The sequence below is a fragment of the Arachis hypogaea genome, chromosome 15, assembly GCF_003086295.3.
Source record: "Arachis hypogaea cultivar Tifrunner chromosome 15, arahy.Tifrunner.gnm2.J5K5, whole genome shotgun sequence".
Classification (NCBI taxonomy): Eukaryota; Viridiplantae; Streptophyta; class Magnoliopsida; order Fabales; family Fabaceae; genus Arachis; species Arachis hypogaea.
Window position 1 is genome coordinate 87,065,390 of NC_092050.1, and position 23,918 is coordinate 87,089,307.

At 37.2% G+C, this 23,918-nt stretch overlaps 1 protein-coding gene across 1 annotated transcript; it reads right to left on the reverse strand.

The window, feature by feature from the left end:
• Positions 1-10,679: 10,679 nt before the first annotated feature.
• Positions 10,680-23,358, reverse strand: LOC112750394 (transcriptional elongation regulator MINIYO). The gene is made up of 11 exons (XM_025799110.2): positions 23,175-23,358; positions 22,656-22,916; positions 20,587-21,640; positions 19,316-19,410; positions 18,957-19,144; positions 18,124-18,229; positions 17,753-18,010; positions 17,459-17,644; positions 15,075-17,363; positions 11,619-11,828; positions 10,680-11,341 (listed from the first exon to the last, which is right to left on the reverse strand). Exons 2-11 carry the CDS (start codon positions 22,893-22,895, stop codon positions 11,180-11,182), a joined length of 4,788 nt encoding a protein of 1,595 aa, XP_025654895.1. The 5' UTR covers positions 22,896-22,916; positions 23,175-23,358; the 3' UTR covers positions 10,680-11,179.
• Positions 23,359-23,918: the final 560 nt, after the last annotated feature.

Genomic DNA, 23,918 nt, shown 5'->3' on the forward strand with positions numbered 1-23,918 from the left:
AAAGCTTGAAACTAAGCAGTTAAAGTCGTGATCCAAAGCAAAAAAAAAGTGTGCTTAAGAACTCTGAACAGCTCTATCTGGGGATTCTAGCAATGCTGAATCACAATCCAAAAGGGTTCACCCAGTTAAAGTGTCTGTGGTATTTATGTATCCAGTGGTAATACTGGAAAATAAAGTGCTTAGGGTCACGGCCAAGACTCTAAAAACTATGTTCAAGAATAAAAAAGAACTGAACTAGGAGAGTCAATAATATCATCTAGATTCTAAGTGTAACGACCCAATTTTCAATATGTCTAGATCATACCAGAAACCGAGCGCTACCAATTTGTCTTCCTAATTATTATCTATTATTTATCATATGAGCCTGATTCGTTGTTAAAAGCGTAGTTAATTTGCGAGGTATATTTTTTTAAAAAAAACGTTTGGATTAATAGACGGAATCAATCATAATCAACTCACAACTGATAACATATAAAACAGTTATATGCAACCACACATAAATACATCGCAAGTAGCTAGCAACATTCAGTGATCCAGCCCTTATTAGAGTATAGACCTTTTAGTTAGAACACCCCTAGATATAGCTAGATAATAACTATATACGTATACATACATACAACATCCTAGGTCCTGACCTGTTCAAGAGGTCTCTAAGCTGGCACCCAGGCTAGGCTAAACTCTATACTCACCTAGTCCCTCTAAACTACTAAAGCGAGGGAAAGTACATTCTAGGTCTTCAAAACTCAAGTAAGGTGGAATGTCACCAAAAGGTAGAACATCGTCTGCTACTCCTCTGCACAATCAGACATTGCCATATGATGTCTCTCTGATACCACATCATGTAGCCACACAACAGGAGTCTCGTACACAGTTTTTAAGTTAAAGCTCACGTACAAACAGGGTGCAGACATTGGCTGGTCTCACAGTATACACATATAAACAGAGAACGAGATTCACCCTAGACTCCAAAGACTACCTAGAGCGGAATCCTTTTTGCGAACGGTCGTCAGTGAACTACGGAAGGGTACTCATGCTTTCATCTGAAGGGGGAAGGGAGAGAGAAGGGGTAAGAACTGGGGAGTTCTTAGTAGGGTCGGGGTTATTAGTTAAGTTCATTAATTCTATGTTGTTTGGTAGACGAATAACAGAATATAGAGAAGCAGTAAACAGAAGACAGATAAATAGAGAAGATAGAGAAAACATATAGTAGAATACAAACAAAAGAATACAAGAAAATAACACGAACACAGACACAGAGAATAGAATACAAACAAAGAAAGCATACATTCATGCAACAATCATAATAGAGAAAATGCACAACCAAGTATGATGCATGTTTGTCCTATGCAGGCTATGAGCTCACGTGTCGGTTTACACCTTGCAGCTCGACATTACCTAGGAATAAGTCCCAGATATGGTTTCCCTTTGTGTCCTTAGTGCATACGTGTCGGTGGCAAGAATACCACTCCTTCGTGACTACCGGCAGTCGGCGCAAAGCTCGACCCCATAATATACGCACAAGGAGAAACAGTGATCCTCAGTTCGTGGGCGTCCCCGAGATCAATTCACAACCAAAACAATGATCCTCAGTTCGTGGGTTTCCCCGAGATCAACATACCACAACAAACACGATCCTCAGTTCGTGGGCTATACCCGAGATCAATACTCAACAATATAGTAATCTTCAATTCATGGATTATACCCGAGATCAACACACAATAGTTCGTGGGTTATTTCCGTAATCAATGATTATCAGTTCGTGGGTTATTCCCGTAATCAATGATTATATGTTCGTGGGTTCTTCCCGCATATAAAATAGTTAACAGTTCGTAGGTTTCCCCGAGATCAATCATCATTCAGTTCGTGGGTACTTCCCGTATTTAACCAATTATTCGTCTGTGGGTTTTACTACTCTTTTCTCTTTGTCTGTTTACTCTGCTCTGATTACTCTTTTCTCTGTATCTGTTTCCTCTGCTCTCATTACTCTTTTCTCTATATCCCTATTACTCTTTTTTCTTTATCTCTTTACTTTTTTCTGGTTACTCTGTTCTCTGTGTTACTTTATTCTGCTCTGATTTCTCTGTTTAACATTTGTTTTTAAGGCTTATGTAAATTTCGGAATGAATAGTTAGCCTGTCCCAAGTATAGGTTCATTAAGTCTATACTGAAACAGTTTATCTTTTCATATAATACCTAATACTAGTCGCAACTCAAGGACTAACTATATTGCCCTAGTTCGTTTACTAATCTCTGTCTGTTTTTCTGGTATTAAAACTTTACAGACTTTTCTTTGGTTTTTATCTTTTCTTTAACTTCTTATCTTTCCTCTATCATTGCCTCACTAACATGTTATTACCACTCCTTAAGTGTTTTATGAAGGTAATTATGAGATTCTACACTTAAAGTTATCTTTCTAAAGCTTTTACAGAGAACTGCTTTTTCTGCATTATGAAGGTACTTCCTTGCTCTTTCTAAGATCTAAAAGGTGTTCTTCAATGTTCTTCACCACACTCAAAGTGTTCTTCGTGTTCTTAGTATATTCTTCAAATTCTTTCTCTGTTTTTACCCGTTTTTCAGTCTTTTCAGCAACCAATTTTTACCATAATTCAAAATAAATTCCCAGCCACTAAAACCCCATCTTTTCTACATGTTTTAAACACAAATTGAACCCCAATTTAAGGATTAGGGTTCGTTTTTCCAGCTGCACTCAAGAACATGTTTCATAGCTTGAATATCATCTAATTTCATGAAATTTTCACCAAAATTTCAACAAGAATCACTCATATAAATCATCAATATCAAGCACATCCAAACCATATCATAATCACACAACTCAAACACAATCAATCAAGATTAAATTCGTCAAACCCTACCTTGACTTGCTACTCCAGATCCGGTTACTCTTTGAAGTGTTCTTAAAGCACTTTTTCCTCCTAAAACACATCAAGAACAACTTTAAAACTCTAAACCATCAATAAAACGAACTTCAACAGCATCTTAGGAAGGTTATCCTCACCTTAAATGTGTAGGAAATCAAAGATCTTTGGCCCACAAGTCAAGCTAAGCAAGAGATCTAAGGAAGAACATCAAGAAAACACTTGTTTAAGCATGTTTCCTTGAAAACCGAATTCAAATGGGAAAGGGACAGCCATCTAACCTTATTTCCAGCCTTGATAAGTTACATGGTTATGTAGGGAAAGAAGAGAGGATCATTTTGGTGAAATTGGAGTTTTGATTTGAGTTTTAGTTCAGAATAAATCAAGCTTTGAAGATTAAGTGTTCATGAAAGTTTCTCTCTTTTCTCTCTTGTTATTTTTGGCCAAAATGACGAAATGAGACAGCCTTGGAGGTCTTGGGGGTGTAAGGTGAGTTGTGATTGGTTGGCTTGGAGGTGGATTAAAATAATATTAAAATATCTCTGGTGTAGAACTACTAAAACTAGGTGTATCGGAACACTCGTAAAAACATCTCTAAAAATTATTTTCTGAGCTACTAGCATAAATGAAACTAGTAACATATTTATTATGAGAATAGAACATGTATGATGAGGCCTAAGCATTGCTAAAGTCATCAGAGAGTGCTGGTGCTAAGCTGCACCAGTAAACCATAAACCTGGTTAAACTGATTTCCTGTTTTTAACTAAAACAGACCAGGTAACCTTATAATATCATTCAATAATCTTCCAATACTAATATAATACTAATATTATACTATTATCTCTCTTCTCTCATGAATCGAGTCCAGTTCGTCAAACTGAGACTATTTACGAAAACTAGAATCAAAACTCCTAAACGATACGGTTCAAAAACTAGGTTCTTCGTGATTGTGTTATCGAGCTTGCCTCAGAAAAGGTTCTAGCTTAAGGATGACATAATGACAATGAGGATTGGGATAGTTTATGATATATAAGAGGTGTTCCCTTTACTGATCTTCTGGAGAAATCCGTGCCTTCAGAAAAGATCTCGCATACTCGAAAATCAGGGTTGTTACACTAAGTTCCTAAAGAGACTAACATTTCTGAGTTTCAATGGATAGTGAGATGCCAAAACTATTTAGAAGGAAAAAGCTACTAAGTCCCACTCATCTAATTGAAACTGAGCTTCATTAGAAACTCTGAGATTTATTGTATCTTACTCATCTTTTTATCCTATTTTGTTTTTAGTTTCTTGGGAACAAACAACAGTTTAAGTTTGATATTTTGATGAGCGGATATTTTATATTCTTTTTGGCATCATTTTTATATAGTTTTTACCATGTTTTGTTTAATTTTTATTAAGTTTTCATAGGATTTAGTGTTAAATTCACATTTTTGGATTCTAATTTGAGTTTGTGTATTTTTATGTAGTTTCAAATATTTTCTGGTTGAAATTGAGGAGGTGGAGCAAAAGTCTGATTCAGAGACAGTGAAAGCGCTACAGATGCTGTCCGGATCTGACCTCCTTGTACTCGGAAGAGCTTTTATGGAGCCAAAGAAATCCAAATGGAGCGTTCTCAATGGCTATGGAAAGCTGGCTTCTAGAGCTTTCCAGCAATGTATAATGGTATATACTTTGCTTAAGAATAGAAGGCCCAAAATTGGCGTCCAACGCCAGCCTCCTGCCCCTTTCCAAGCGTCCAGCGCCCAAAGAAGGAGACCAGCGTCCAAACGCCCAAAGGGGACCCCCTAACCAGCGTTCAATGACCTAGAGGCCTCAGAACATGTGAATCACATCAAAGCTCATCCCAAACACTCACTAAGTGGGCCCTAGAAGTGGATTTTAGCACTAAAAAGACTGTTTTACCCTTCTTATGTAATCCTTAGTCATTAGTTTAGTATTTAAGGAATATTTTACATAATCATACATAATTTATGACATATTTTCGTTTATCATTGTATTCTCTATCAGTATGAGTTTCTAAACCTCCTAGGTTGAGGGGAGGATCCCTGTTGAGTTCTATGAATTAATAAAAGTATTACTATTTCTCTTCAATCCGTGTTTGATTCAATTCTAAGATGTATATTCGTTCTTCAACTTGATGAATGGAATGATCCATGACAATCAGCTCTATTCTTCATACTAAGACCGCGTGCCTGACAACCACCCGTGTTCTTCTTAGGTTCGTGTGAATACGTGACTGAAAAGCATCAAACCGTCAGCTTGATTATACATCTCTTAGACGGCTAAACCACGACTTTGTTGGGGACTTCTCGAGACACCAGTACAGTCGAGGCATGGGGAGATTAGGGCCTTTGTGTTAGAGGCTAGAACCCAAAGGCACAGCATTCTCTGATCTGGAAGATCCGACCTTGTCTGTGGCGTTTTGAGTAGGATCATTAAGGAGAATGGACTGCAGGAGCTTCACCCTCAATCAGAATGGATTCGCACTAACCCTGGGGTTCAGATTTGGAGGAGTATTGGCGACTGCTCAAACCAGCGTCAGTCACATACATCCTGCCATTGAAGAAATCATTCCCAATTGAAGAAGACAGTAAGACCAGAGTTAACCCAGAAGGACAAAGCAACTCTAAGCTTTAACCATCTTCTAATCCCTTATTATAATTCAATTCACAAAGTATTTTATACCCTTTATTCCATTTATGCAATCACAAACATACCAACATCTCTTACTCACCTGACTAAGATCTACAAGATAACCATAGCTTACTTCAAACCACAATCATCGTGGGATCCACCCTGACTCGTTTCGGAATTACTTGGATGACCCAGTGCACTTGCTTGTTCAGTTGTACAAAGCGTGGGGATTCGTGCACCAGTCAGCCAGCTTAGGGACTTCTTGAAGAGGTCATGGCCTGGGATGTTGTATGTATATATATGTATATAGTTATTACCTAGCTACTTGTAGGAGTGTCCTAACTAAGATATAAGTTCCAATAAAGGCTGGATAACTAAATGTTGTCAACTACTTAAAATGTATATGTGTATATAAGTGTGGTTGTGTATAACTATTTTATCAGCTATTCTTTGTGAATTGATTATGAATGATTCTGTTTATTAATCCAAATGTTCTTCAAAAAAAAGTACCTCGCAAAGTATCTATGCTTTTAACAACGAATCAGGCTCATATATTAAATAATAGACAATAATTAGGAAGACAAGTTGGTAGCACTCAGTTTCCGGTATGATCTAGATATAGTGAAAATTTGGTCGTTATATATGGCATATTCAATTAGGCAAACTAAAAACAAATAAGAAAACCCAAACAAATCAAACATATGCAAATGATGTATGCCTGCCCTATGGCTGATGATATCATCTGTTGGTTACATAGCCAACCCGACATGTCCTGGTAGCTAACCATTGCATAGTCCCTGTGAGCACGCATCCCGAAGCTCAAAATCATAATCATTCAAAATAGAAATATCCATGGGAGAGAGCTCATCCGGAAAGGTCTAAGTGTCCGGCCACACTTATGACGCAGGGTAAACAGAATCTTGGATCTCAACCTGGAGCAAGTGAAGCCGACCCAATGCATCTACCCAAGAAAATCCGAAACTCAGATAATTTTTCAAATCTCCATTCATTCTCGACTCGGAACAAGTGGGGGATAACCACTGCATCTACCCCAGGAGACTCAAACCAAACCCGGAGCAAGTGAAATCACTCCACTATATCTACCTAGGCAGGTATGTCTCACCACATCCCGGAGCAAGAGGAATCACTCTACTGCATCTACCCAGGCAGGTATATCTCACCACATCCCGGAGCAAATGGAATCACTCCACTGCATCTACCCAGGCAGGTGCATCACAATTCGGATAATATTTAAGATCAATCTCATAATCATTATAATTCTCATCGTCAATCTCATAATCATCATCATTCTTATTATCAATCTTATAAGCATCATCATTCTCATTATCAATCTCATAATCATCATCACTCTCATTAACAACCTCATAATCATCATTCTCACTTAACCTCTTGTTCATTTCTCTCAATTTTACTAACTCAACCCATTTAGCTTTATCCCTAACTCTTGCATCCTCCATTCCACTGGCTCTAGACTCGTATCGAAGTTTATAAAGGTTTAGAAGACCAAAAGAAAGGTTGAAGGCCATAAAAACACATTTTTTGAAATTCTAGGGGTGTGGTACGCATACATGTGGTGTGCGTACGCACAGGCTGAAAATTTGGGTGTCCGCGTACGCATGCAAAGGTCCACGTATGCATAAGGTGAAAATTTAGTAAGTCGCGTACGCATGCATGGTGTCGCGTACGCATGACTCCAATTTTGGACCATTCTGCGTACGCATACAATGTCAGCATACGCAGAGGCCAACACCCGCGTACGCATGTCAAAGGCCGCGTACGCATCCATATCAGAAAATAAAAAATCTGATTTGTTGCAGAGATCAGTTTTTCGGTCCAATTTTTAAAATCTCATAACTTTTTCCACAAAATTCCTTTTCAACAATTCTTGAACCATTGGAAAGATCGTTAAATGAATTTTCTTAAAAATCTAGTTTTGAAAGTTTTGCAACTCCAAGGACAGAGTTACAGCCCGCCTAAATTGGCCAAAAATATGTTTTTACCAAAAACACACATTTACCAATTTTTCAATGATTCACTAGCCTCAATAATATTTTAACCAACAAAGTGAACCAAAACCAACTCAAGTTAGATATTCACACACAATCAATTCCAAACCTACTCCTTTTACACATTCCAACTCAAATACACCCATTCCGCATTTCAAAAACCTCATTTTCCACTATTTCATCAATTAATCAAATTCTGATACATTGCATTCCAATTCTTCATTCAATCTCATACATTATTACACAATACAATCATCACTTACTGCCCTTATCTTTTTCTAGCCTCCGGCCCAAATTCACAATTTCAATGCATATTTCACAAATCAATAATTATTATCCAATTCAACAAATTTCTCAACACACCAAACATATATATTCACACAATTCTCAATCCAACAATTAATTTTCACAACATATTAACTATACATATCAATACCAACCAATTTTTACAATTCAAACCTAATCCTAGGGGCATCTAGCCTAGGAATTCTTATCACACCACATAGTACTTAAATAAAACTTAAACCGTACCTCTTGTAGTCATAATAATTTGGCACTTCCTTGCAAATTCTCCACCAAACATTAGCTCCAGACTTCACCAAGAATTCCACAAACCAATTTCAAGTTCCCAAGAGCTCCAAAATCTCACCCAACAACTCTAACACAACCAATATTATGCGTACATCAACCTAGGGTTTATGAAATCTAGTAAATCACAAGGGTTAGTGATTCCTTACCTTAACCCACTAAATTTTATGATGAATATCACCAATGACTCATACTAGAGCACTCATAATCGACCAAAATCATAAAATTTCTCAAAACCCACAACCAAATTCGAATATAAAGGGAAAAACAAAAATTGGGCAGAGTACAAAGAAATACTCACCACAATACCTAGATGGAATTGAAGAGGGCGAGGAGAGCGACGCGTTTCCATAAACGGCTCGTCAATCGGAGCTCTGGAGAGAAAGTTATGGTGATTTGAAGTTTGGGAAGCTAGATTTTCTTTATCTCTTCTCTCTTCTCTCTATCCGCCCCTCTCTCATTCTCTAGGGTAAATGAACTGAAATGCTCATAACTTGTATTTATATATGTTGGATCTTGGGCCCAATTTACTTGGTTTAGTCCGTTGGCCCAATTTTAGGCCAAAATCTTTAAGATTAGTGTTTTTATGTGCGCTTTAATTATTTTTACCACCTCAACAACAAATATTTGACTTTCTAACCTTTCTCACTCATAATTAATTTTCTCAGCTACAGTATTGGACAGATCTCAACCGGTACTGCCGGTCAAATTTTCAGTGCGTGTTTTTATGCATAAAACTATGTTTTTCGACTCAAAAAAAATCTACTGAGTCCAAATATCATATTTAAATCATCAAATTCTGATTGCTAATTTTCTAACTATATTCGCTCATATTTAATTTATTATTTAATTAATTATGATTTGACCGGGTTTTACACGTGACATATAATCCTTTTATTTGGGTAATTAGGATTTTTGTGGCTAATAAACTAGAATTGGACTTAACCCTTTAATCTACATTAAGTAACCAAGGAATTGGCGATTGATTAGGTTAGAGGAGACTAAATTACTAAGGAATTAGGGTTTAGTCAATTAGGGTTTGTTATGAATTGGGTCTTGCATGATTAAAATAGTTGGTAAGAAACATTAATCCGGAAAAATAAATATCTTTGAAACCTTAACTATTTCTCACATACTTTTCACACCAAATTTACTAATTGCTTTCTTAATTCCTGAATTGTTGTTTGATTCTTTTGAACCCAAACACTATTTTTTGCTTGTCTGACTAAGTGAATCAGTCAATTATTGTTGCTTGGTCCATCAATCCTCGTGGGATCGACCCTCAACTGAGGTATTACTTGGTATGATCCGGTGCACTTATCGATTCAGTTGTGGTATTCAAAATTCCGCACCAATTGCATAAGTATTTATTTCATTTGAATTTAGTATTTAATTGTGATTTATGTACAATTTTTAAATTTGTTAGGATAAGTTCATATAAAACATGCAGACTCAGACCCAGTAATTCAAGTAAAGTAGGGAGAAAGGACAAGTAATGTGGAGGTGGATCCGGATGCTGTATGGCTCAAGACTCTGGACGAGTCATATAATAACTGCATTTATGGACAAGCATCCTTCTTTGCCAGTTCTCTTTGCTCGAGTCTTTCGATGAGGGCGTCTTCCACATCAGCCACTAGCACTATTCCACCTTTTTAAGAGGCCGATTTGCATGACCAAATCCACATCCTAACCCAAAGCCTACAGAATTAGGGACAACATCTACAACAAGCTGAGGAGTGGATCGAAGACCTCCTTACTCGCCTCACTGAATGGGACGTTGTGGAAGAGGAGAGATAGGCAATCATAGCTTATCGTGCTAATAGCTTGCGGGAGATAGAGCAGATCTGCAAACTAAGGGAGGAAATGACAATCTAATACAATTAGGTGGTAAGAGCACTAGTATAGGGAATTCGTCATTTGCACCAGTATCATTGACTTAGGAGGAGATAAACGGCCAGAAAGACGATACAAATGATTTTGAAGACGTGTAGAATAGGATTTATCTTTTCTTTCGTACATTTTTATATATTTTGTACATTTAGTTTGTATTATTAATATTTTAATTTGTTATCATCATAAAAAAATAACGTAAACTCGTAAAGCATTATTTTAGTCTTTAACATTCGGGGTAAATCCTAATATTGTTCCTAAGATTTCAAATGTCATATTTGTCTCAAAATTTTAAATAGATTCAACTCCCACCTTTAAATTTGATATAAATAATTAATGGAGTACCATAAACATTAACATCATTTTTAGTAAGTCATTTCTTTTTATCTTCGCTGTTAGAGAAACATAACTAAAACCTTATTTGTAGCACTTTCTCTTTTCATTCTCCTTTTCATATAAAACCTCAAATCCTAACAATCAATTATTAATGCTCCAAAATCTAAAATAAAATCTTTTATATTTATGATCGTTAAAAAATTGATTTCACTTACATACTAAAATCAAACGTTATTGTCTCTTCAATATGTTAATTGTTCATGTCAAATTCAATAGTAGGACAACATTGAACCCGTTTAAACCTTTTTGAAACTAAAATAAGACGTTTGTGGACCAAAATAATACTTTACCCTAAAAAGTAATTTTTAAAAATCTGCTTACAAGTTTTCGTATAGTTGCTGTCACATCATCAAAACTTCACTTTTCCAAGTTTCTCGTATTTTATTGTTCTGTAAATAAACTTTAAAATAAAAACCACAAATTCCACTAATATTCATGGTCATCTATCTATCTCCCTCTTGCACAAAAGTAACAAAAGCTGCATACCAAGAATCTTTTTGACAATTTCATCAAAAGTATACTCCGGCACTTTTTTATGTACAGCTTCATTGCACGCCCCATGGACTTTGCATCCCTAGAATCTTGCTAGACAAACCAGAAGCCTCCGTTCAAACAATGAAAACAAATGTTAGTGCCACCTGCCCACCATGTTCTATTTGGCCAAGCACACCATTCTCGTCGAGTGATGTTCGTGTATGGCCCTTCTGTCGCACCTGCTTTTAGTGTATGTCGAATATTTACAAGTCTCGGAGTATATTGATGATTTCACAATGAAGTCTTCTCCGCAGCAGCCTTTAACTTCTCTACTACTTTCAAAAGTGAAGAATTTCCCTCACAAGCTTCAACTAAAATTTTTATCCTAAACTCAAATCCTGTGTAAGATCTCAGTGCCATCTTGTTATAGTGGATGAGGTTGAGCAACATTCCCTATAACATAAGTTCCATTAGTAAAAACCATAGGTTTCCCTAAATTACCATCATATATATAAATGCACATAATACCTAAGTATTTAAGGGGAGGGGGAAAAAAAAAAGAACAACAAAAAATTATCTTTTCCATTAATAGCTTTCAAATTCATGGTCACAAAATACTACTGTTTAGAACTTGGAAGAAGATGGAAAATCTCTGGTATTGAGGGCTCTGAATAGAGAGATCTGTCTAAGCAGCTATTCAATCAATGTAAAGCTATAAAAACTTGCTCACCTCGTGTCGCTGTTTCCCAGCATAATCTCGCAGGAGCGACCTAATGACTCTGTTCCGCAACAACAATTTATCTGTGTGACAAGGATTAAATATGAAGGAGGAAAGATGATGGACAACCAGAGTATACGCAATTGATCCTCGAATTGCAGCCCTGTCAAGAGCATCAGAAGCCCATGACTTGGTATAAGCCTCCAAAATCCCTTCATTATCCTGCAGAGAGACAGGGTACCCATCAATGTCGATTTAAATACAATGTATTTCGAGTCGTGTAGTATGCACTAAAACTGTAATAGAATGCACCCCTCGACACATAATAGGTGGTAAAAGGCAAGGACAGCAAATATTAGATTCCGGGTTTGCTGCTTGTTGAAATATAATAGGAGATATCAATGTATGTTAGTAGTTAGTAGTTTACATAGTGTATTTATGAAGAGTTCTCCACATTTATTACTCTCGACTCTGTATATGTTAGATTGTTAGTCTTCTCTCATGTAACAATACAATCAACATACAATCTATACACATCACATATGAGTAATATATTCTTTTTCTCGTTTGTTGAGTTAATATTTACTCTATTATTTTCTACCGCTGTCACAAACTATGTTGAAAGTAATCTTTCTATTCTTGGTTGAAATCAAAATTACTTCCATTTCACATTTTTCCAAACCAAGAAACACTTGTTTAAGTTGTTTCAGCCACTTCTGCTGTTGTGCATAGCCAGCAGCACAATCTGCTCCTTTTAATTTAAGGATGTTCTTTATTGTAAAGTCCAGCCAACCGGGTGCCTTTCTAGTTACCCGAACATCCTCTGCTGTGTTGTTCTTTCCAACAAAAACCACCTTCCGACCCCTTTCAGAACTCTTCCAGCGCTCCCCTGCCGTCCACCGTCGTCCAATCTGACAAATGATCACACTGTCGGACTCATCGCTGCTCAGCCCAGCCAACAGTGATGCTGTCTGAGGCTTCACACACATCCACGCACTGTTTTCACCCTCATATGGTTCAGTTAGCACTGCTACTTTAGCCAGCGCGTGTTGGCATCTTGGCTGTCGATTTCCGCCGCTAACCTGTTGAGGACTTGGTAGTATGGGGGGCCCAAATATGTTAAGGAGAGTGGTTATTCCCTCCTAAGAGTTAGGTGCCCAAATATGTTAAAGAGAGTTACTTTTTAAGGTGTAATTTCCCACTTTTCTTAGGTACTTAACAATGGTATCAAAGCCTTGGTTGTCGGCGCCATGGAAAGCGATGCTTATGGGCTAGATTAAGGTGAATACTGAATATTGACAATTGGTGGTAGGCTACCACTAGGTCAATGTCGATAGAGCAAAGCCACCATCACTGTGGACGTCGGATCTCCAGGGTCAATGTATTGTTGGGGACTAGGTATTATGGGGTGCCCAAAGTTCCACATTGAGTATGGAATACCTGATATTGTATATAAATAAAGTGGTTCTTCCCCGACTTAATAGTCGGGCTATAAGGTGTGGTTTCCACTTCCCTTACATACTTAACATTATCAAAGCCTCGCTGTCCTCTTTCAGGGTCTGGTCATGTTTTTTCTTATCCGACCATTTTTCTCTTTTGCATTTCTGCATTTCCCTTTTTGCCCCGTCACTGCTGCACTGTTCATCTGCGGCGTCTGCCACCTCCTCCAGTCGGTACTACCTCAGTGCTGACATCTCTGTGCTTTCTGGATATGTGCTTATCTCCTTTATCTAGCCACTAGTCCACTACAGCATATCATCAAATTCATTGATTTTATCCCTTCATTTCTTGCATGTTTGACATCTGTCCTGTCTGTGTAACCTCTTCCATCATCTCGCTATTCTCACTCTTGGCATAGAGTGATTGATTGGGTTATCTTTTCCTTCCAACCTCCCACTGAATCATACCAATGATCTTATTTTTTGTTCACTCAGTCTGTCAGTCATGCTAGTTATAGCCTCTTTGAAAGACCATGACACTTGAACCAAGTCACCTTCCCAGGTTCCCTACTGGCCCCGGCAAGTTCCCGATAGTCCCATCTAGGCTCAGCAAGTACCTGACAGCCCCAGCTGCCCCAGACACATCTCCAGAAGTCCCCAATGGCCCTGGCACATCTTCGGCAATTCCAGCTGGCCCTTCTTTCGTCTTCAACAGTTTACTCTTTATTTTATTTTCAAGGGTATTATTGTAACAAGCTTAACAGCTTAGTAAGCTTTAGCTTGAGGGGGAATATTAGAGAGATTATCCTTTCATATCTCACCAGATCAAATAATATCCGTTATATGTTACTTATGTTCCAAGCTTGATGTATATTATCTATATGCACAAGCTTGAGGGTGAGTGTTGAAACATGAGAGATATTAATGTTAAATAGTAGTAAGTAGTTTAGACAGTGCATTTATGGAGAATAGAGTAGGTGCTCCACATTTTTTATTCTTCTTTCTATATATGTTAGTCATCTCTCATGTAACAATACAATCAGCATACAATCTACACAAATCACATAATATACTCTTTTCTCACATTTGCTGAGTTACTATTCACTCTATTATTTTCATAGAAAATCATGGATTTTAACACTACTGTTAATAAAAGGACAAGAAAACAAGCCGTAGTTTCAAATTTACTAAAGTAGTTTAAAGCTTTCTAATCAAGTAAGAAACAATATACTAAAGTTTATAGCTTCAAAAAAAGACATAGTAAAGATATGTGCATGTTTGATGCAATGTTAAAACCAATAAACATGTCAATTACATGTCATGGTAATGCTTCATGACCAGAAAAATAATAAATTATGTCATGAACAATCTTTCCCAAATGCTTAAACTAGGTGGGTAGGGGCTTAGTTTAATATCTAACACATTCCATCTTCTCTTAACATTTTAATTTTCAATGGTTTTGTAGACTAGAAAAAAAATTACTGCTATGAATTTTTTCACTATATTGGGTAAAATTTGGAATTGAATCCAATATAGAGCTTTTCATATACCTAGTCCGAGCTGATAACTCTACTCATCAAATGGCACATCTCCTAACAGGTAAAAAAAAAAAAGAGAAAATAAACACGAATGTAACTGTACCTCTAAAACTTAAGAAAATGTTTCTAAGTTACTTTGACTAATTTATGCTTTGATGCAAAAGAAAAAAAATTACACTGCCAATGATGTCGTGTTTATAGTTTTAGTGTGTGTTTGTTTCAAGGAAATATATTATTCTCGTGTTTGTTTGAAAATTTGAACTCTAGTTTCTAAGAATAATATATTCCCAAGAGTAATTTAGTCCCACAAATATAAAAATTTTATTCCATCTCAAAAGATGGGTATTTCATATTTGATATTCCTATGTTAAGGGAATAAAAATAAACATTTATAACTTCAATTTAAAATGAAGAGAAAGTAAAAAAGCACAAAAACAATGCTATGCATCTAATATATCACAATAGAACAGTTGATAATGATCAAGTTTTACCTCAATCGGTTCAAGGTATCCTTCAGACCCAGAAAAGCACTTCTCCAGTGGTGGTAAAAGCTCAAGAACACGAGCATTAGATAGTGCACTCCAGGCAGCAAGTCGAATGGAAGGTTCAACACAACGATGAAGATAGAGGGAAACTTGCCGGCTGAAAATCAGATCACCATAAGATATAGCTGAAAACTGCTCTACAAGTTCTTCAATAAATACCGAGTAACTTTCATGAATCTCGGATTGGAATTTCAGAAACTCAAGATGGTTTTTATCATCTGAGATAGTTTCTTCATTTTTGTTTAACCTTGCCTTATCAAGAAGCATGCCATAAAGATCCTGTAAAGCTTCAAAAGTTTCCCTGCTCTGCTCTTGTTCAAGTATTTCCATTCCAACAAGGAAATTGACAGATAAGGAATGTAACTTCCACGTCAATGATACATGCTGAATAGGAGAAGGAATGTCATGGCCTTGGAAATTGGACATTGCTTCAATGCCAAAAATAAAGAAAAGTCCAGACCTGGCAACTTCGAGCAAATTAGACAGACCATGTATGCTATCCGAGCCATCAACCTTTTGGGGACCAGATTGCTTGATACGGGAAATCGTGGAGATTGGACTAAGGTAAAAGTGGAGTGGAAGTGGTAGTTTCTGGTGAGCCCATTCTACCATTAAAGAATTACACGACGGGCTCGTACCGAGTGACATGTCAGAGTCCTCAAATATAGTGTCCAACCGAGCACTACCCTTCAGAGAACTCTTAGTGCTGGAGGAACCACTGCCATTTCTAGACTTGGACTTCACCTTTTCAGATAACCATCTGCTCCTGAAATGAGACGATAAGATTCTACTGAAGTGCATGTAATCCTCCTCTTCATGTTTCCACCCAAAGGTTTTACCCCTTGTGTCAAGGAGAAAGTTCTGTGTGCAAAGATCAAGGTATTTCAATGCAGAAACATCAAATAAGAGATCCAATGCCTTATTTACAACACACTTCTCCCTTGGTCCAGCAGTTAAACACAATCGCAACAGAGTGTTAATCTTTTGAATGGACAATGTCTTTTCTTCAATTACAGATACATCTTTAGCTGCATTTTGAAGAGTCTGCAGCAAACAGATTAGAAATCTAGCATCTAGTTGCATTAATAAGACTGATTTTGACCAAAACCCTCCATGAGGGGCACCCCAGCCAATGCCCACTCCTGGAGCTGGTCCCCCTCTTCCAAATATCTCAATCGCCTGCATGTAGCACCACCCAGAATCAACTGAACTTGTCAAAACACTAAGCACAGACCTTAATTCAACCAAACACGATCTAAGTATGCCATCCTCAAGCATTTTCCCTTCTTTTGAGAGATTTTGTACTTGGCTTGGGAGAGTAGAAGTAACACTCTTGGCAGACTGTATTAGTTTATCAATAGCAGCAATAACATTGACCATTCCATTCAGACAACAGGTGGAAGCTAAAGACATTTCAACATCACCCTTCAGTCTCAAATAAACTAGTTCCTTCATAAAAGATTCACCGGAGTTGGGAAGACCGCATTCTGTCCCAAAGTAACCTGAAAAGCCCGAAAGCCAATATATAATCAACTCAAGTCCAATCTTTGGGACAAAGTCTGGAAGCCACGGTACATGCCTCTCAGTTTTCTGTGGACTAATAGTATCACCCATTGTCACCCTTTCAAGCACTCTGAAGAGCATGTGAGTCACAGCAGCATACACAAACAACAAGGATGTCACAGACAATCCAAGGGAAGTCGTGTCAAATCTCCCTTCATTCTGTCTTTTAAACAAATTACATACTTCTGGGTCACTTCTGGTTGCAATCCACTTTACTGCTAAGTCAACCATTGGACCAACATACCTCCAAGACCACACCTCCGTGTCACCAGCAGACTCAGGAATCTGATTGTTTTGGGACTGCTGTGAAAACAAATTTGGAAGTCTTCCAGCTAAAGACTCTAGAACAAGGTATGCCTCCCTTGAGATGGAAGCATATTCATACAGAACATCTTCGTCAACAAGTTTTTCAAAGGAAGGTGGATTCAACCAAAAACATAGGGCAGGGAACATTTCCGAGAAGTAAGATACATAATATCCATATCGAATGCAGACCTTCCAGAAACGTAATTGTTCAACAATCAAGGCTGACCCAAGTTTGCATTTTTCCTTCCCCATATTCAGCCAGTGGTCAATGGAGGAAGGACTTTGATATAAATTCCATGTCATAGTCTGAAAATACCCATTCCTTATAAACTCTACACAAGTTGTCTGATCCAAACGAGCTAAGACCTTCAACCAATTTGAAATGAAACATTAGTAATGATTCTCTTACGGTAACTGCATAAAATATTGAAGATATATAACACGTAAGGGAGGATTATAACCTTCATTAGGTTTACAGATTTTATCATAGACCACCGGATTTCTAAATTGTTCACGGTAAATCGTTTCACAATTGTCTGAATAAGCCTTTCACAGTTCAAGACTGCATTAGCACATGATGGTGAATGTCTCACTATGGCAATCAGTATAGAAATAATGCATTCTTCCAAAGTTGTTGTAGGATCTGTCTGCAACCAGTATCAAATATTTAAATATAATATGAAGGTTCATACAAGAGGAGGAGAAATTTAAAGATCGAATGACATTAACTGCTTCATCATGATTAATTATTTTACCTCTAAAAGATAACGAAGTCTGGGAAGGATTCCCATGCATACTAGACCTGCAGTAAAATCTTGTCCAGCAACCACAACATCATCCTGAATCGTATGTTTTCCTTCAGACTCATCATCCATGTTATCCTCACTGATAGGAAGAATGTTTGAGGGTTTTGTACTGTACTTCCAAAAACCCCCGTGAAGAAATCCAAGATCAATATCTGGTCTGTTCCTAAAAATTGGAGCAGTGCAAATATCCTTGTCACAGATTGCAATCTTCAGAAAGTAAAAAAAAAAAAAAAAGATATATCAGTTTACTCAAATTTGAAACACAAATATTACTAACTATACAATTAAAGAAAATAAATATAGTTGAGAATTGTTGATACCTCTGATATATTGAAGTAGTTGTCATTCACATCACAACTCAACACACTTTGAATAACCTTCACACAAGCCAGAACTACAGAATTGTGGTTATCATCAAGGCACATCCTAAAAGAAAACAAAGGGTACTACCATCAAATGGGTCCCAAACAAGGAGGAAAGAACCATACGTGACTACAACTTAAAAGAATTGAAGTAGCTATTACTTAAGCGAGTTAAATACCAAACCTACATGTAGCAGGATATAATACAATCCATAGGCAAAATATAAACAAGAATGAGAAGATAAATAGTCCCATTTGGGATAAGATCACTTTGTATAATAAATGAATAAGAGAACAACAGGTGTGCAAGTTAACTAAGCACTCTATATTTCACTTTTCTTAAATTTCACATAAGTGGCAATATTACACACCCAAGCCACAACATGCCAACAAATATTTTAAGGTAAAATTGTACAAAGCCCTCTAGAAAAGCCAGTGCACAAGAGCTCATCCCAATTAAAATTTAAAAAACAAAAATCGGAGTTTATAAAAGCTGGTTTGCAGAAGCCCTTATCACAAATTAACAAATCTTTTTAGAGCATGCAAACAATGCTGGCTTCTACAATGACCACTACCAGACACAAAATTACTAAATAGTGAGCAACATATCTGTGACTTCTTTTGCTTCATTGGGTCCAAGTAAAATGCAAGGAATTTAAAACATCAACTGGAGCCATTCTATCTAACAAATCAATTCAGCTGCTATTTAAAAGTGTATTTTAAAAAAAGAAGAAAATCATCGACCATTGCAGGTAGCTGATAAAACTAGAAATTTGGGTAATAAAACTCACCTGAGTGCCAACACGAGCTCAGGTTCTGGACCAAGTGCGAAAGCCCAAACAGCCTCCCAGTCAACTGATTTGTCAACTTCATTTTCACTTTTCGAGATCTGTACCGTTCTGTCCTTACAAATATATTGCAATGCCTTATCAAGAACAGATGAAAGGAGATGCAATGCAAGGGACCTTTGTCCAGGAACCTAAAAGAAAAAAAATTGGCAGATGTTGAGTTACGAAGGGAGAAATTACAATAAATTGTCTCAATATTTACATTAATAATAGCAAATCCATCCAAACTATTCCAGACATCCACGTTTCAAGGTAAATCTGCATCTAACTGAAAGATAGATCTATTTTAACACATAACATACCACACTTCTTGTGAGTGCCACTGCTTCTTTGATTGTGTAACCAGCTGCACCAGGATCTCCCTCGGTCCGCAGATAGTCACGTTCAGAGACATTGTCTGTAGCGCAACGGAAAGAATTATCACATAAGAAATTTAAAATTTATATTATCAACATAAGAAACCACACCTTAAAAGCTAGCTGTTAAGGGGGAAGAACCACTCTCCTTATATACAACATCAAGCATCCCATACTACTCGATGTGGGACATTGAGCACCCATAATACCCCAAGTTCCTAACAATACACCGGCCCTGGAGAGCCGACGTCCACGGCGGCTTCACTCTATTGACACTGACCCAACGGTAGCCACTTTGCTACGGTCTATCAGTATTTAGTATTCACCTTAATCCAGCCTATAGGTAGCCCTTTCCATGGCGCCGACAACCATGCTCTGATACCATTGTTAAGTATCTAAGGAAACTGGGAAACCACACCTTAAAAGCTAGCTGTTAAGGGGGAAGAACCACTCTCCTTATATACAACATCAAGCATCCCATACTACTCGATGTGGGACTTTGAGCACCCATAATACCCCAAGTTCCTAACAAATACACAATAAAGCCAAAACCAAGCAGCCAAGTTTAATAACTAGGAAAGAATAGGAAGAAAAGGGAATCAACATAAACCACACTAGACTAGAACCAAAACAATAGCATAATCTATAGTCAAAAGGCTTTGACCTATCAAGTTAGAGAGATCTCTACAACCTTTCCTTGCTAGCAATATAACTCCTACACAGAATGGGTAAAGTATACTTTTTGTCCCTAAAATTTGCGATTTTTTTTCACAATTATCCCTAAAGTTTAGTTCCATTCAATTTTATCCCTAACGTTTCCGATGTGTCAAAATTAACCCCTGGATGTTAACTACATGTAAAATGTTAGGGATACAATTGAGAACTTCTAGGATAGTTTTGACACAAATCGAAAACGTAAGGGACAAAATTGAATGAATCGAAAATGTTACAAAATTGAATGAAATTAAACATTAGGGATATTTTTGAAAAAAATCGCAAATATTAGGGACAAAAAATATATTTTACCTAATAAGTAACACTAGCATAAGGAGATGTCATCAGAAAAATATCCAAACATTAACAATACATAACACTAGCATCACGAAGGCACTAATCTTCAACATACTTAAAAGCAATTATATAGATGCAGGCAATGGTCATCAGATGACATCAGAAATCATAGAAAGCTAAGAAACATGAAAATAAATAAGAAATACCATAAGGAGATGCCCAATCAGAATGAACAGGATCCCCAGCCAAGGAAAATCTTAACTCCCTAACAGCCTCAACTCTATTGCTCCAAGCATTCCATGAGCTGCCACTAGCAGTTGTCACAGTGATTGCCCTAATTTTCTCATCATCTAGCTTAGTTTCTGAAGGTGGTGTCATCGACATATGGGAGATGTTGTCCTCTGTATGCAGACGTTTTGCATCTTGATTACTATGAACATCTTGATTCATAGATGCATTGCCATTACCCACTTCTGATGTTAAACTATCTTCTTTCTTAACTTTTTCTTGCCCCCTTTTCTGCAGCACTTTGAGTAATGCAGGGTTTATCTTCTCCATTATTTCAGCCTGGGCTTCAGCAATCTCCTCAGGTGACATTTGCATTATCCGAGCCCGATTCTCAGCATCAATTTCATCCTCCAGAGGCATGGAACCTTGTTTCCTTCTAAAGGTGCTAGAACCAGAAGAAGAAACCATGTTTGAAGTCAAATTATTTTGCTCTCCTCTTAAAAAATCTAGAGATCCAAAACTGTGATCAGGCTTTTCATTATTAGAAATTTGATCCCGTTCAGGCATCAATTCATCCACTTCGTTGCTGTCATAAATTGTGGCATATTTGTGTTTTTCCTGAGGATCTGCCTTATTTGATGTATCTATCTCCATGGCACTGGCTGAGTTAAGAAACCCTCTCTCATAGTTATTTAATTGTGGTTTAGTGTCTACTTCCATAGAAGCAAGGGCAACACCATCAGTCGGTGACGTTTTCATGTCTGCATTCTTACTGCCTTTTTCATTTTTCTTTTTCCCTGTACTAATCATATCATCTGATTCCTTCCCCAAGGAACAATAATTGTCTTGAGTAATCTCTTTCCACTTTTTAAAATCCAAATCTTTTTTCTTCCTCTTTTGTACTGGATTGGCAAAGGCTGAAACTTTTTCAAACTCCTTGAAACCTTTATCTTCTTTATCCTCAACATCATTGTCACTGTCATCATCGTGGTTGCCACGATCACCCCCTTTATTACTCAATGGATGCCAATACTGCAAAATCATCAAAGTCTCAATGTCATTCCATGAGTTAAAGTAAGACTCCTTCATGCATCATGGCCGACAAAGATTTCTAAGCTCAACAACCTGGGTCTAAGATACCATTCAAAAATTACTTTTCCATAGAAGTTTTCACGGAAACTATTCATTTATTTTCAGACACATTAATGAGACAAAACTTAATCTTTTTTTTCTTTCATAGCTTGGTTGTTAATGATAGATGATCAATTTTGTAAATAGACCAAAACATATTCTTCTACTTCATTAAAATAGATACTGATAGAAAACTTTCTGTCATAGATAGCCTCTGGTTTAGAAACAGAATCTAGATTCTATCTCCCTCACTTGTACAGGTATATATACCAGATTGTGTAATCTGCAGAGTGTGGTTTTACATCCAATTAAAGTCAATAATAATGCAGAGATGTGAATTCAGCAAAGGATTCCCTTATCATTCTCTATTTCTTTCTTCCCGTATATTCAATATCAACTATCAAGAGTTTTGTTTCAAGCATTACTTGCTTGATAGCTTCTGCGTTCTCTTCAGTGTTGAACCACTGTACACCTTCCACTAAGAAATTCAAAATTTATCTTCTTATAGCAATAAGCGGAAAAGATCTTTGTAATTTGATTAGTTCACTCAAAGTTAGGGCAGAATACAATAGAAAAAGACAAACACAGCAGCACATGCAAAACTAAGTACAACATGGTATACCGTATATGTGTCCCATTAAAATACAACTACTCTTAGTTCAGCTAGTCCCCTCCACCCCCCTCCTCTTTAATTCTTCCAAGTTCCGGCATATCCTCTTAAGTTAAACTCATTGAAATCCTAGATAAAACCCAAGGTTATTACTTTTTTTTTGTTTTGTATCCATACATTGCTAAAAAAGACCATTCATTCTTCAATGTTCCATTCAATTCAGGAATGAAAATACAACACACGAAAAATGAAAATGTCACAGTTAAGAAGGAAGCTAAAAAAGCGTGGTTGAATAAGGTAACTTACAGGGCCATGGGAACGGTGTCGTGCAACAGGGAAAGGAAGACCAGCGGGTTTGGGAAAGAAGGAAGGAGGAGTAGTGATGATGTTGTTGCCGTGAGAGTCAGAGATACCCTTTTCAATAATGGAACCAACCAAGCGAGACGCATCTTCTTCGTTTATTTGGAATGAGCTCGTGTTCAAAACCTTCACCTTCTTGGGTTCCCCTTTCTTCTCATTTTGCTGCTGCTGCTTCTTCTTCTCCATGGCTGTGGACGTGTCTTCACTCTTCAACACAAAGGACGGAAGAAGAAAAATTAAAGGTAACTCACAAAATTAGAAAAAAGAACACGCGTGTGTTGCATAGTTAGAATTGAAAATTTCAGCTTAGAATTGCCAGCAATTAGAGCTATCATATCAGCAATCAGAGGTCTGGCTCAACAACTTGTTAAATGCCTAAATCAAATTATCAGCTACTAGCAATCAAATATCTAAATCAACTAATTATAAAAAATAAAATGTTTGGAAAAGAGAAAAACAGCTCACCAGCTGCGACAGAGAAGCACGAGCAGAAACAGAAGCGGCGAGAAGAAGAGAACAGCTGGGAGCATAGGCGAACAGGGGTGATCAGAGACCGCAGCGGCGACGGCGAGGAGTGAGAGAGTGAGCGAGTGGAGGGTGGAGGTTGAGGCTGGTGCTGGTGTGAGACAAACGGAAAAAAAAAATAAGAGTCAAAAGACCATGCAGCCTTTTATCAAGGTGTTTGGGCCTTGGCATAAGTCTGTTGGACCTAGGCATAAGACTAGGCTTTTCATATGGCCCAAGTTTAGTAAGTTAAGCTAATCTAATATCTACTTTTCCATACTAGAAAATTAAAGACTTATTTGGAAAAACCAAAACGTACATTACACCATACTTTTCTCTAATAGGGAGCTCTTCTTCTCTCAATAGGAGAGTGCTCTAAGAATATTGCGTTCTTCTCTAATAGAGAATTTTTTTCAATTTGTTTAACTTCACAAACGGTATTCTCTCACTTTTTACTTCCATCTTAATATCTTATCTACCAATATTACTATGAAACCTAAAATATACAAAGACCAAAAGATTAGTAATCGATAATAATAAATAACATAAAAGAAAAAATCATCAAACTCAATAAATCCAGAGAGCTGAAGTACAAGAAGAATTGCTTGAATGTGGTAGGAAAGATAATAAGTGATAAAGAGATGAGGTTCAAAACATGCAGAAATGCATTATTGAGAATGTGGAAAAATCCACAAGGAGTTGCAG